General features: G+C 45.7%; 1 protein-coding gene across 10 annotated transcripts in view; it reads left to right on the top strand.

Annotated features, from left to right (window-relative positions):
• LOC117422894 (eukaryotic translation initiation factor 4 gamma 1-like) overlaps positions 1-12,632 on the top strand; it is a 46,853-nt gene that overhangs the window by 10,127 nt on the left and 24,094 nt on the right. For 2 of the 10 annotated variants that reach the window (XM_058990454.1, XM_058990457.1), the window contains 6 exons: positions 5,710-5,827; positions 6,171-6,257; positions 6,746-6,778; positions 8,192-8,212; positions 10,882-11,058; positions 11,959-12,058. In XM_058990454.1, coding sequence (XP_058846437.1) covers positions 5,753-5,827; positions 6,171-6,257; positions 6,746-6,778; positions 8,192-8,212; positions 10,882-11,058; positions 11,959-12,058 — 493 coding nt within the window. In that variant the 5' untranslated portion in view covers positions 5,710-5,752. Of the gene's footprint in view, positions 1-4,412; positions 4,494-4,560; positions 4,696-5,709; positions 5,828-6,170; positions 6,258-6,745; positions 6,779-8,191; positions 8,213-10,881; positions 11,059-11,958; positions 12,059-12,632 lie in introns of those variants that run through there. The other 8 variants (XM_058990460.1, XM_058990459.1, XM_058990462.1 and 5 more) reach the window with 6 other exon arrangements.

Here is a 12,632-nt window from a genome sequence, read left to right as displayed (position 1 = left end):
AGCCAGTCGCATGATTCTACATGTGTTGCTATGAGGGTTAATGGCTGTATTGAAGTGTCTGGTGGTAGATTGACAATCAAGAGTAATATCCTTGCTGTGTGAAAGTGTAGCTGTATCCTGTGCTCCCATCAGCCAGTATACCACCTTATAAAAGGAGCTAACCTCATTGTGTCTTCCAGTTACCACCCTTAAAACTTGCTCTGGCAGAGACCAGTGAGCTGTGCAAGCCTGGGTCTGCATGCATCTTCTATTGAGGGCTTGCTGATTTGCATGAGTTTGTAGAATTGCTTGTTTCATGTCTTTGCTCATGTAAGTGTGTGTGTGTTGGTGGGGATCAGGAGAGGGAGACATACAGGACAGCTGTTGGGGGAGATTTTGCATCTTAATTCACCGAGCCCCCCACCCTCTCTATTCATTTGTAATCCATGCTTGAATGGGTTGTGTGTGGATCAGGGTTAAATGGCATGCTGCCTCCCCCCTCCCCCAGTGTGTGAGTGTGCGTGCGTGCGCCCCCACACTCACTCGGCAGTTACACTGAGGGCTTTGAGCTCCTGAACCAGCACAGGCACCGACTGCACAAGCAGCAGGAGAGCGAGTGGATTAAAGGGACAGCAGCCATTTTCCTACAAGCGCGTTTTCATTGAGCACAGAGGGTCCTTTCTGTGATAATGCATCAGATGAGAATCCACTTCCCAAACCATCATCCCTCCCACCCCTTTAAACAGCAGTGCGCATAAGCTTCAGAAACAGCAACCTTTCACCCTGAGGCTGAAGTGTGTCCATTGTCCTCTATGGAGCCACAAGCCCACTGAGGGTCAGTGACCCATCTGTCATTGATTACTTTGGCCTGTGCTGTGCAGGCGTCCTGTAGTGACACAGGGAAGGGGGTGGGGCCCCTGGAAGCCTTCTGTTGGGCTGATCAGCTAGCAGATCAGCTGATGACCCTGAGTGTTTGTTTACTGTTCCAGCTGGCTGGACCCGCCCCCTGCTCTGGCTGGTCAAGCCATGTGAACCAGCAGCAGGGCCACTGCAGCCCCAGCAGGGAGGTAAATAGCTTGGGCTTAACCCTTTGCAGTCCATTTTATTAAGTGCGCGTCAGGCGCAATTTATTTTCACATGCGCAGTTAATTTTAGACGCGCTGTTTAAAAGTATTTTTTTCCACAGTCAAACGGGTTTAAAAGGCCCTGCATATCAACAAAGCACACACTAGGCATCTCCAGCCCTGCCCCACTTTTTCGTTCGCTATTGCTTTCACATATGCTAAGAAATAAATAATAATAATAATAGTCGTACATACCAATCGATCATCTCCTGATCACTCGTTTTATTACCAAACTCCTCAATAACGCAGTCCAAGTCATTATTTTATTACTATAACATCTCAAAAAAGCTCTGCAAATGTCCGTGATAGCCTCTGTGCGCTGATTCAATAACAGCCAGCTTGTTTCCTTATGACCGCCCCTATGTAATGCCAGGGCCATGTATGACTATTCATGAGATACGCCTTTATTTTTTTAATTTTTTTTTTATAGGCTTGTCTCGGCTCCTGTCGTTCCCACTCGGCCATTGACTGGTTTTCTCGGCTTTTTCCGGAGAAAAAAACGACTAGAAACACGTTTTTTGCGTTTTTTTGATGATGTCGGACAGGGTCTGACAATGGACCTGATAGGAATAATTGCAATGTCGGACCAGGTCCGACAATGGACCGCAAAGGGTTAAAAGTGTGCCAAGTGGTGAAAGGTTTGAGTTTTGCCTAAGTGTTTTAACTGTTACGAAATGCAGGCGTTGGCCTCAGTGTTTGTACAGTACAGTAAGTATACAGTCTAAGCCAGTCCATTTCATAGTGAATATTTCTTTACTTTTTTTTTTCCATAGTCAGTTAAGTGCTGCAAATGAAACGGAAATGAACGCCCTGTATATCCAGTGACATACATCCCAGCCAACACCCAACTGCTGTTAAACTGGCCCTCATATTTCTGCAAGTCGTGATGTGCCATGCCTTCGTGCCGCTGCAGTAACCAGCTGGTGCAATGGTGCAGTTTAATTCAGTCCTCTAGGTGGATGCAGTAGACTGTTTTTAAACGTCACTTATTAACTAAGCCTGTGGAGTCGCTCCCATAGTCTGCAGTGCTGTATCGTATCGGTCTGTGTGCCGGTACTTTTAAGGCTGTACCCATTTCCCTTCAGAAAACTGTTTCGGGATCTCCTCCATAGTTCTGTACTAGATTCTTTTTCAAAAAAGTCAGTAGTGCTGTTGAGTCCTGGCCTGTGAAACCAAAGTGCTAAATTTCATGTGAGGATATTTACTCTTGGATAGCTCGTCATTTATTAGATGCTAATGTGGCTCGGATGTGACTAATTTCAAATTTCGTGTGTGAGAGACCTCCAGATCACCTGCCGCAGGACTGGGGGAGACTCCATTCAGAGAGACCTCCAGATCACCTGCTGCAGGACTGGGGGAGACTCCATTCAGAGAGACCTCCAGATCACCTGCTGCAGGACTGGGGGAGACTCCATTCAGAGAGACCTCCAGATCACCTGCTGCAGAGCATCGCTGACTCTGCATGGGAAGAAGTCTTTCATACTGCCTGGTTCTGTGAAGTCTTGCTGCAGAATAATCTGACAGGACTGCATAATTACTTGACGGAATTACTTTTATGTCTCATTGGTTGCGAAGTATATGGAGAGCTGCCTAAAACCTTATAAAACCCTACTGTCGGTCTCTCCCATGTGTGTTTCCTTAAAGTTGTAATCTCTCCCCATCTCTACAAGACCATGTGCAGTCGTTCTGCTCCCTGGCTTCTCCCTGTAGTGCATCCTTCATGAAGTGGTTACGGATTGATTTTTTTTTTTTCTTTCTTTGTGCGTTTTGCTTTCCTATGGCTTCCTGTGAATAGAAACCAGAACTTGACCCTTTCATTTCACCGCTTGGGTGCTTTCTTCAGTACATGCTCTTGTTTTCCATGTTAGGAGCAGATCACAGGGACCAGCATGGATCTACTGTTTGTGATGTGGATTCTTTGTAATGGGTGTTGAAGTATTAAGATAGGCATAGTTCTCTCTGCAGGAGGCCAGGCTTTGTGCTCTTATCGGTTTTAAACACATGGGGTGGGCCCCCCACACATGGGGTGGGCCCCCCACCCCACCCTCATTGACTGGACAGGCTCCTCCCTGCCACACATACCGAGCAGCTGCTGAATCATGGGGAGTGCTGCGGAGCATGTGACTGCACAGCGGCTGGCTGGGAATGAATGAGCCTCGGATACTGGGGGTGGTGAAGGCGGGGCAGCATGATGTCAGAACAGGCTTGTTGAAGTCTACAGATTAATAGGAAAGCAGAAGCTTTATAATACCAGCTCATTCACTACAAGTGTTTCTGTGTGTCTTGTGTAATAGAAAATAGTTCAGGTTATTAAACTAGGAATCCCATCATCCAGTTACCAGTGAGCTGATGTAAAAACTATCTCTGTCTGTATCACAAAGTAATTGATCACCTCCAGTAACCCCCCCCCCCCCCCCCAGTGTTCAGAGATGTGAAAGGGATCTCTTTCTGGAGCATGCTTTGCAAGTCCTGTGTATTGACCCTGGTTTAAAACGCAATGGATGGTTGGGTACTGTAATGCTCTCCTGACTTCACCTTTCATTCCAGCTTCTCATACAGCTGGGGTGGTGCTTTGAACAGGTGCCTCAAGACTGTTGAAAGCCCAGTGTGTCGTATTCATAAGTTAAGAGTGAGCACATCCAGTTCTTTCACCACAAAGATCATTTTGGATTTGGTGCCATGTCCCTCCTTTTACGAGGGCTGAAAGCAGCTGTGTCTGGCGAGTGTCTGCAGTGTTTTTGAGGTTTCTTTCTTTTTAGGGCTGCAGTTAAATCTATATCTGTTTTAAAACTGGCGCTCAAGACTGAACCTGCTCTAAAGGTGCTTTCACACAGGGCAGTATAACGGTTCAGAGCCGCCACTGAAGCGGCTTACAGGTCTGTGTGAATTGCCTATACAGCCACAGAAGCGTCATATTTTATGCCGTCATAACTGCCTGTGTGAGGCTGTACCGCCACTGAAGCGCTGTAGTGGGTGTGGTTTGAAAGTCAACATGCCATGTCACTATGGCGTAGGTAGGCAAGGGGCATGCATGCAGTGCTTAATTTGTGCCGTGGCACAGCCCTGGAACCTCCGGGCGTGCAGAGTCATAGCGCTGGTACCTCTAGTTAAAAATCTCATAAAATGCTTTATTTTTAAAATCAACATGCCAGGTTTAACAAGTAAATGAGACCAGCTAATCTGGGACCTGGGTGGAAGTTTATTTAATTGGTTCAGTTAAACAATTTAGAACAGGGTTGCAACAAAGACCAGGAGTGGAAGGAGCAGCTTTGTGGAGGCTGACGTTTTTCCTGGCTTTGTGTCTTTCAGGGTAGAGAGGAGAGCCCCCGCTGGCTGACCGCCTGCACTCCCCGCCCCCCCCGTGTGGGAGTCACAGCAGCACTCTCAACAGTATGGAAGCTTTGCTTTGTCTTTCCTGTGTTGGTTTTCTGCAGGGTGTTTGTATTGTTTGCTCATCCGTAGACCCCGCCCCCCCAGTTTGACCTATCAGATTGTACCCAGAAGCACGGTATTCGGACTAGTTGTAGAAGAGAGCCATTCTGTCCATAACTAAGGAAGTAGGAAAGGGTACCACAGCTGCTGCTGCTGCAAGGTAGGAACAGTAGTTTAGTTCTTTTTAGCATTAGAAACTGCCCTGGTCCCCAAACCTGCCCTCCGTCTGTTTCAGTGGTCAAGAGCCAGGAGAGTTGGAGAGCTAGTGCTCTCCACGCAATTCCAGTACACTGCTTGACTGGGATTGAGCTTGGGCACCTTTTATTATTTATTATTATTATTATTAGTAGTATTATTATTATTATTATTATTAGTTTATTTAGCAGACGCCTTTATCCAAAGCGACTTACAGAGACTAGGGTGTGTGAACTGTGCATCACCTGCAAAGTCACTTCCAATTACGTCTCACCCGAAAGACGAAGCACAAGGAGGTTAAGTGACTTGCTCAGGGTCTCACAATGAGTCAGTGGCTGAGGTGGGATTTGACCCGGGGATTTCCTGGTTACAAGCCCCTTTCTTTAACCACTGGACCACACAGCCTCCTTATCCACCTTATCCAGACTGCGGGCGTTGCTTCAGTCCTGCCTTGGGGGCAGGCTACCCTCGCAGGCTTGTTGGTACTAGTCCTCTCTAACTGCAGGAAGGGCACGAGACTGTCGATGTATCCACCATGGCCACTTGTACTGGCCACGTTGTCTGACTTCAGGGCTTTTTTAAGAGCACTGAAGAGGAAACTTTTTAGCAGTGCCCATTATACTTGAACACCATAGAAAGAAATGAGATTTGTATGGTGAGGATGCACGGCTTTCACATTCAAGTGTTGCAGCTGTGTGGTGTCATTTTAGACGCTGTGAACTGCCAGCCCTGAGCTCCCGAGCCACAGTTTGTCTGTTTGAAAGGGGTTGGTATAACAATCAAGATTCGCACGCGCACGCTTGCTCTCGACGATGTCATCATGGCTTTAATGTGAACATGATGGCTGATCTTCCAGGAGCTGACGAGATCCACTTTTTTTGTAAGCTTTTCGAAAATTGTGGGGTTTTTTTGTTTTTTTTTTAGGAAGTAAATTGGTGGTTTTAATGGAATCTAAATGCTTCTGTCTTCCTTTTTTCAGGTTTCCAAGACGGTCCGAGGCTCCCTATGCAGCACCACATGAAATGAATAAAGCACCACAGCCTCTAACAGGACCCCCAACCGCCCCTCACCCCTCCCCTTCCCCTGGACTCTCACAGGTAACTGCTGCTTCACACACACACACCTACACACACACCTACACACACACACACAGCCCCTCACCCCTCCCCTTCTCCTGGACTCTCGCAGGTAACTGCTGCTCCACGCACACACACACACACACACCCCAGAGTGTTTCACCAATGCAATGTCGGCCGCATTCTGAACTAGGCTCCTGTATGAAGGTGATGATTTTGAAACGGTGTACCTGTTTTGTATCTCCCCCCCCCCCCCCCCCCCCTCCCCCCCTCTCACATGTTGGGTTTTGCTGCGTCTTGCTTCCTGGTTGTTCAGTGACGATGTGTGTGTTTCTGATGATTCGGTTGTCTTCTCTCTTTCTAGCCCACGTTTCCACCTGGTCAGCCAGCCCCCGTAGTCTTCGCCACTCCACAGCCGTCACAAATGAACACGCCTCCACAGCCTCGGCAGGTATGGAGCAGCACCAGGGTCTTACCCGGCCACTTTGTCTTTGTAGCAACAAACTTTCCAGGGAGGGGGTAAGAGGCAAATGCAGCTTACTTACAGTGGGGCTAGATTACACCATCTTACTTTTCCCCACTGGAGTTTTGTATACTGTCAATAACTAGATTTAAGAACTTGGCTTGTAATGTGAAAAGTATTCAACCTAAATGCTTTGAAGTTTTAATCTATTGTGTGAAACTGGCCTCTGGTACCCTGCCCTTTTTAAACCTCTGAATGTCTCAAGCTGGTAAGAGCTTCAGGTTTTGGGTTGTGGCTTGTTCAGTTGGTCCGCTGTGTCCTCTGAATCCTCCCAGAGAGCTGTGTGTGTTCTAAGAATCGCTGCCCTTGCTGTGCAGTCTCAGCTCTCTGTCTTGTGCTTCTGCTGTTGTGTGTGGTGATTAACAGGTTTGTTTAACCCTCTGTGTTTCTGACTGTTTCTCTCGCTGTCCCTCTAGTTTGCAGCAGGTCCTCGTGCTTTACACCAGCAGGTACTAACATTAATCCGGGGGGGGGGGGTCCTCGCACATCCTGGGTAGGGGGGGTGGGGTCCTCGCACATCCTGGGTAGTGGGGGTGGGGTCCTCGCACATCCTGGGTAGGGGGGGGTGGGGTCCTCGCACATCCTGGGTAGGGGGGGGTGGGGTCCTCGCACATCCTGGGTAGGGGGGGGTGGGGTCCTCGCACATCCTGGGTGGGGAGAGGCACAGCACCAAGTAAGCCCTTCTCGTTTGTCTCCTGCATATCATCTTCACAAAGTTATCCGGGCAACTTTCTGATCACTATTTTATTAAACGCTTTGAAAATGCTAAGTGTTCAAACACCAACTGTTTCACTTGGAAACTGCTGGTCACTCTGGAAACAAATGCATGCCGAGTCTTGCAGCCCCCTGCCAGCAATGCAACAAGGAGCTGAGATTGTGAAAGCACCTCAAGGGGGTGGCACATGCCCAGTGAATCAGTCTTGGGGAGAGGTGTACACTTTTCACACTCTGATCACCACACTACACTGATGATGTTCTAGGAAACCTTTCTCTACTAGTTCACTTGGACTCTAGTGTAACCTCTTATCATTTAACTGCTTCAAGCCCATTTTCTGTGGGTGCTCAATATCTCTGGCTTGGTCAGATCTTTTAAGATTTATTACATTTTTTCATATAATAAATTTTTTCATGAGTTAGTTTTTTCCTTTTGGAAATGCTAGGCTTCTCATGCATGTAGATAACAGCTTTGTGTTGTCAGACTACATGAAATACCTCCATGCCAGTGATCAGACAGAACATATGGAAAGAGTTAAGCCTTGAAAAGCAGAGACTGAGGTGCTGGATCCAGTGAGGAGTTTTGCAGGACAGAGCGCACTGTACCCTTTTCTCCTGTATAAAGAGATATTAGAAATGATGGCAGGCTGTATATCGACCTAATAACAATTTTGCTGCAATAAAGCTTTAAGTAAGGCAGATGCACTTTAGCCAAACTAGTCCATTTGAACTGAGTTTCATATCTTTCCAGTTTACTCTGCCTTTTACTTGTACAGTAACTACAAACTTTGATAGTGGGACTGTAGCACGATTTCATCTGCTTCGAATGAGGTTAAACTAACAGAAGCATGTTGTATTCCGGAGGCTTCGCTAGTTTCGGATTACTTCACAGTGGGGTACTATGGTCATGTTCTATATATTAAGCTGTACTTCAGTTTGTGATGTTATAGTGTGTTTACTTTAGGGGTCTGTCTGTACATTTACAATGGGGCATAGTTCTCTGCATGTTGCATGTGCTAATATAAAACACTGGGCTGCTTTTGATGTGCTCTGATTGGTGATGGGTAATACTCTTTCTCCTGCTTTCTCTCTCTCTCTCTCTCTCTCCCCTTCATTGCTTCCTCTTGTGTGTGCATGTACTGCTGAAGGGAGGATTCAGATCTCTGCAGGTAAACCACCTCTTCCATCTTTACCAGGTTGACAGGTAGCTTTTACAGAGCCGCCGCGGCTTCTGTACCTACAGATAGGACAAGGCTTCTCTGGCAGCCTGACTTGTGTCTTCATTTGAAAAGGGGTGCTGATGGGACCACACATACATACAGGGGTGTGCAATTCGTATCGCCCCGGTGCCCAGGACAAGTTCTGCCGTTTATACTTTGCCCGTCGGACCAGTAGTTTTTATTTATTTATTTTTCCTGTATTCGCTGTGCTGCTAGAAAGGCACTCTGGGTGTATTTGTAGAGAGCCATGCAAGTTTCACAAGTCTAGCACCTACACATACATTTTAAAAAGTGTGTATGTCCCACCCCTATCACTTCTGCTGCCTGAGAGCGAGAGCCTCTGTCAAGATGCACACAAATCTTTTAAACTTCAGGAATTATTTACATTTGTTGTAAATTAGCAAATAAGTTATACTGCTTTTATGAACCTGACATTTAAATACAGCAATCTTGTAAAGTGAAAAAAAAAAAGATACCCCATAGTCACTGAGGTGTTAGCGGATTTGAAAAAATCATGTTGTGTAATTTATAACACTCCGTGGTCAAGCGTGTTGGGAATGTGTTTAAAAAAGCATTAGAAGCATTTTAAGACAAACTTTCCCTGGCAAAAAATGTAATGATTTTTAGTGTTGCTAACCTAGTTTGCTGTTTACCTTACTTACATTTTAATTGAAATGTTATATTAAATATTACTATTAAATATATAAGTTTATTAGACATGCACTATCCACCGGTTTGTGAGACCTATTAAAACATGCAGATTGACACATGGTCCCAGTGTGGTTGTGTGTTGTCCACGTTGCTACGTGTTTTCGCAGGGTTTTGGGTTGTGTCGTGGTGTCCTGACCTTGTGTGAATACAATCTTGATTGATGTAGTCTGGTTCCCTTTACCCCGAAACGCTACAATAATGTCACTTGGTGCGTTGTTGTCAAGTAAAATAAATAAATAATCATTTTCTCAAATAAAGACTTTAAATAACTATCAGAGTTGTGTATCTGTGAGGTGCTGCCTTCCTGCATGTTCAACATAACATTGTCGCTAGGTAATTCACTCCCATTGACTCTAACAGCGTAAGAGTGTAAGATGCTTTGTTGGGATGAAGATTATTAAGTAATTTAGTCAAATTGTATATATTTTTAAAAGCCAGTCATTTAAGCATTTACAGCCCAATTTTTTTATATATAAATTGGCCACCCCTGATAGAGAGAGAGAGAATAACTTAGTTGCTGCTTATTAACAACATCTCGGTTCCCAGCAAAAAGTTGTCATTAAACGAAAGCCCCCGTTTTCAAGTGGATTTATTTGGAACGATATATATATATATATATATATATATATATATATATATATACTGTAGTTGTACAAATATTGTGCTGAAATGTGTTTGAAATGTTAGTGTTAAAAAATGAACATGGGAAACACAAAATACCCAAACACGCGTGTGTAAAACAAAGAAAAAGGGGAGTAGACTTAAATAGTACTACTCAACGATGTACTACAATTGTCCTTACAGTGAGTAAAGCAAACATAAAACATGTGTGTTGTACTTGCAGTCGATTCTAAAGAACACAATTTTAAAATAAGAAATTGTCCAGCGTTGTCTGCTTTTTACAATGCACCACCTCCTGCTGTAAATCCATCTCAATTTTGTGTGCAGCTTCGTAGCCAGTTTCAAAGCCACGATTCTGGCATATCGTGCGGATATCAGCATGTTACTGTTCTTGGAGTGAAGGCTCTTTTGGGTTCCTCATCTGATGCAGTATCCTGTGGCTCTTCAACCTGTGGATGCTTAGCGGCTCCAACTGCCTCAAGAAGTGCATCACTGAGCTCACCTGCTGTCATAACTGTCAGAAATCCGCAGTTACAAAGTCAGTGTGTTATAAAAGCTGCATAAATCATGCAAGTGCACTCTGCAGCGCTGGCAACTAGTACTAAAGCTGTCAATAAGCGGCGTGCAGTTGCTAATATCAGAATTCCATTAACATTAAAATCTATGGGACGGGATTGATTCCTGAGAAAATGCTGAATAACTGAAAGCTGTCTAGCAGGGTTGCTAATAACTGGCATCTACTATATACTGTGTGTGTATAAAAATGACGCATTCTAAAAATAATTAAATCCATAGGGATTGTTGAGACTTGGCCTCGTTCCAGTCTGTTCGTTCCTCTCTGAAATGCTGACACACACACCACTGTAAGCAGTCGCTACTGTAGTGAAATGCCAGCCCTTGTTTAGTTTGTTGGGAGAATCTTAATCCGATTGGTTCCTGAATTGTAGGAGTTGAACCCTGTTCTCTACAGGCTGTAGAGGAAGTGTCATGTGATCAGATTGGGCTTGTTTACATGCAATATGAAGTGCATGTTGAGTGGTGGTGAACAAGAGCCTCTTGCAGCACGGGCTCTTCAGGGTGTCACGAGGCACAGAGCGCACCATCGCTGGAGAGCAGTGCCCATGACGGAGCCTGTGTGGTTGCGCGGTCAGGCTTGCTAACTCTGCACATCTTGCCCATGCTGCAGGGCTCTGTGGCCTGCCTGCTCTCTGCACTCAGTTCTGCAGTATTCTCTGTGTGTGCTCATCGTGCTGGCTAACTCCCTGCTCGTCTCGCCCCTCTCGCAGCAGTACTATGCGAACAGGCCGCAGCCGCCGAGCAGCACTAGCAGAGTGCAGGCCAGCACGGCGCCCCGGCCCGTGGCCCCCACACACGTCTACCAGCCCGGCTCCCAGATGATGATGATCCCGCAGCAGCTCCCCTTCCCCACCTCGCAGGGCCCCTATTACATCCCAGGAGGACAGGTAAAGCTGGAGGAGGTCAATATATATGCAGTACAAGAATCTAGACACGAGGGGGCTGGGGTCACAGAACATGCAGTCCATCAAGGCTCGTCTGGTTCCTCTCGTTGTTACCCCAGATCTTTTATCTAGTCTGTTCAGAAACCCCAGTGATTCAGCATTCACAGCGTGGCTTGGACCCGTTCCATACACTCAACTCACCGCTCCCTATTCCTGTGTGAATGCAAAGTCATGCAAAATGCCATCTGGTTAACCCTGGTCTGTCGCACTGGTGGGTGTGAGGGTTGGGGAATTTGTAAAGTGACCCCAGAGATACGATGTGCTTCCATGATACATCAACAGTCGCTTGCACAGTTTGCATTCAACTTTTTTTTTCTTTTTTTTTTTTTGGTCATCTGGGCATTTAACAAAAAATCTCAAACAGCAGAGGGATTTTGAGACATTCTTTCATTACTTTCATTACAGCTTGCGCTATACAGCGCTTTGCTTTCGAGATGGTAAATGAAGAAATTTGCCTCTGGTTAACTTTTTTTTTAAATTAATTTAGTGGTGGCGTATCTTTTGTTTAAGTAATATGCATTGTACAAATAAAAATTGAATTGTGCATGTGAGTAAAATTGAATGTGTGCTTTATGGTATTCGCACATTGTGAAACTATTTCTGTTAACAGAAAAAAAAACACGGTGCATGAGTGGTGTCTGACGAACCTTCGAAGGTTTAAAACAATCTTCGAATTCCTGGCTAGCAAACGAACCTTCTAATACAGCCCTAAGCCTTGCTGATCGCTACTACAGGGAGAATAGAAAGGCTTCCTATCCTACTGTTAATCTGGTTTGGGGTCTGATGCTATTCTTGTAAAACAGGTCTCCTGTGTAACTGTTTCTTCTCTGCTTGTCTCTACAGTACCGCAATACATACGTAGCGCCTACCCAACAGTATCCCGTTCCCACCGGGACGCCCAGCTTTTATCCAGGCACCAGCCCTGCAGAATACGGGACTTACGGTAAGAGGGTCTCTCCGCACCTCAAAGAGGATTAGAGCTGAAGGGTTCAGAACCAACTGTACGTGAAAGTAAAGCCACGCTGTTTCGTTTTGTATTGCGTCCTTCGTGGTCCAACATCACGGTAATGAGAGAGAAACCAGGTTTAATATTTGTGTTCGTATTTAAAACACACGCTTTTGGCTTGTATAGTAACCCATGGACTTGCCAGTTCTCAGCCCTTCAGTGGCCAGGTTTCCTTGCTAGTGCACACCCTCACCCTGCTTCTGCTCTTCTCTTACCTAGCGCAGGTCTTGGTAAGGTGAGGCACGGAGCTGGCTTTCAATTCTTTAATGGAGGGAGGGGATATCGGAGCATGTCCCTTTTTTTTTTTTTTCTCTCTCTTTCTCTGGTTTCTCCCTAGCAATACAGTCTGCTTGCTGTTAATACCAGGCTACAGTACAGTGAACCCCAAAACACTCCAGCTGACTTAAACATGACCGATCACCCTGAGATACTGTTCTAGGTCTAAAAGGCGAACCTTGAGAAACAAAGGGAAGTGAAATCCTTTTAATATCCAGCCATCGAGAATCTGTTT

This window comes from Acipenser ruthenus, chromosome 17 (genome assembly GCF_902713425.1).
Source record: "Acipenser ruthenus chromosome 17, fAciRut3.2 maternal haplotype, whole genome shotgun sequence".
Taxonomy (NCBI): Eukaryota; Metazoa; Chordata; class Actinopteri; order Acipenseriformes; family Acipenseridae; genus Acipenser; species Acipenser ruthenus.
This window is presented reverse-complemented; position numbering and strand designations above follow the sequence as displayed.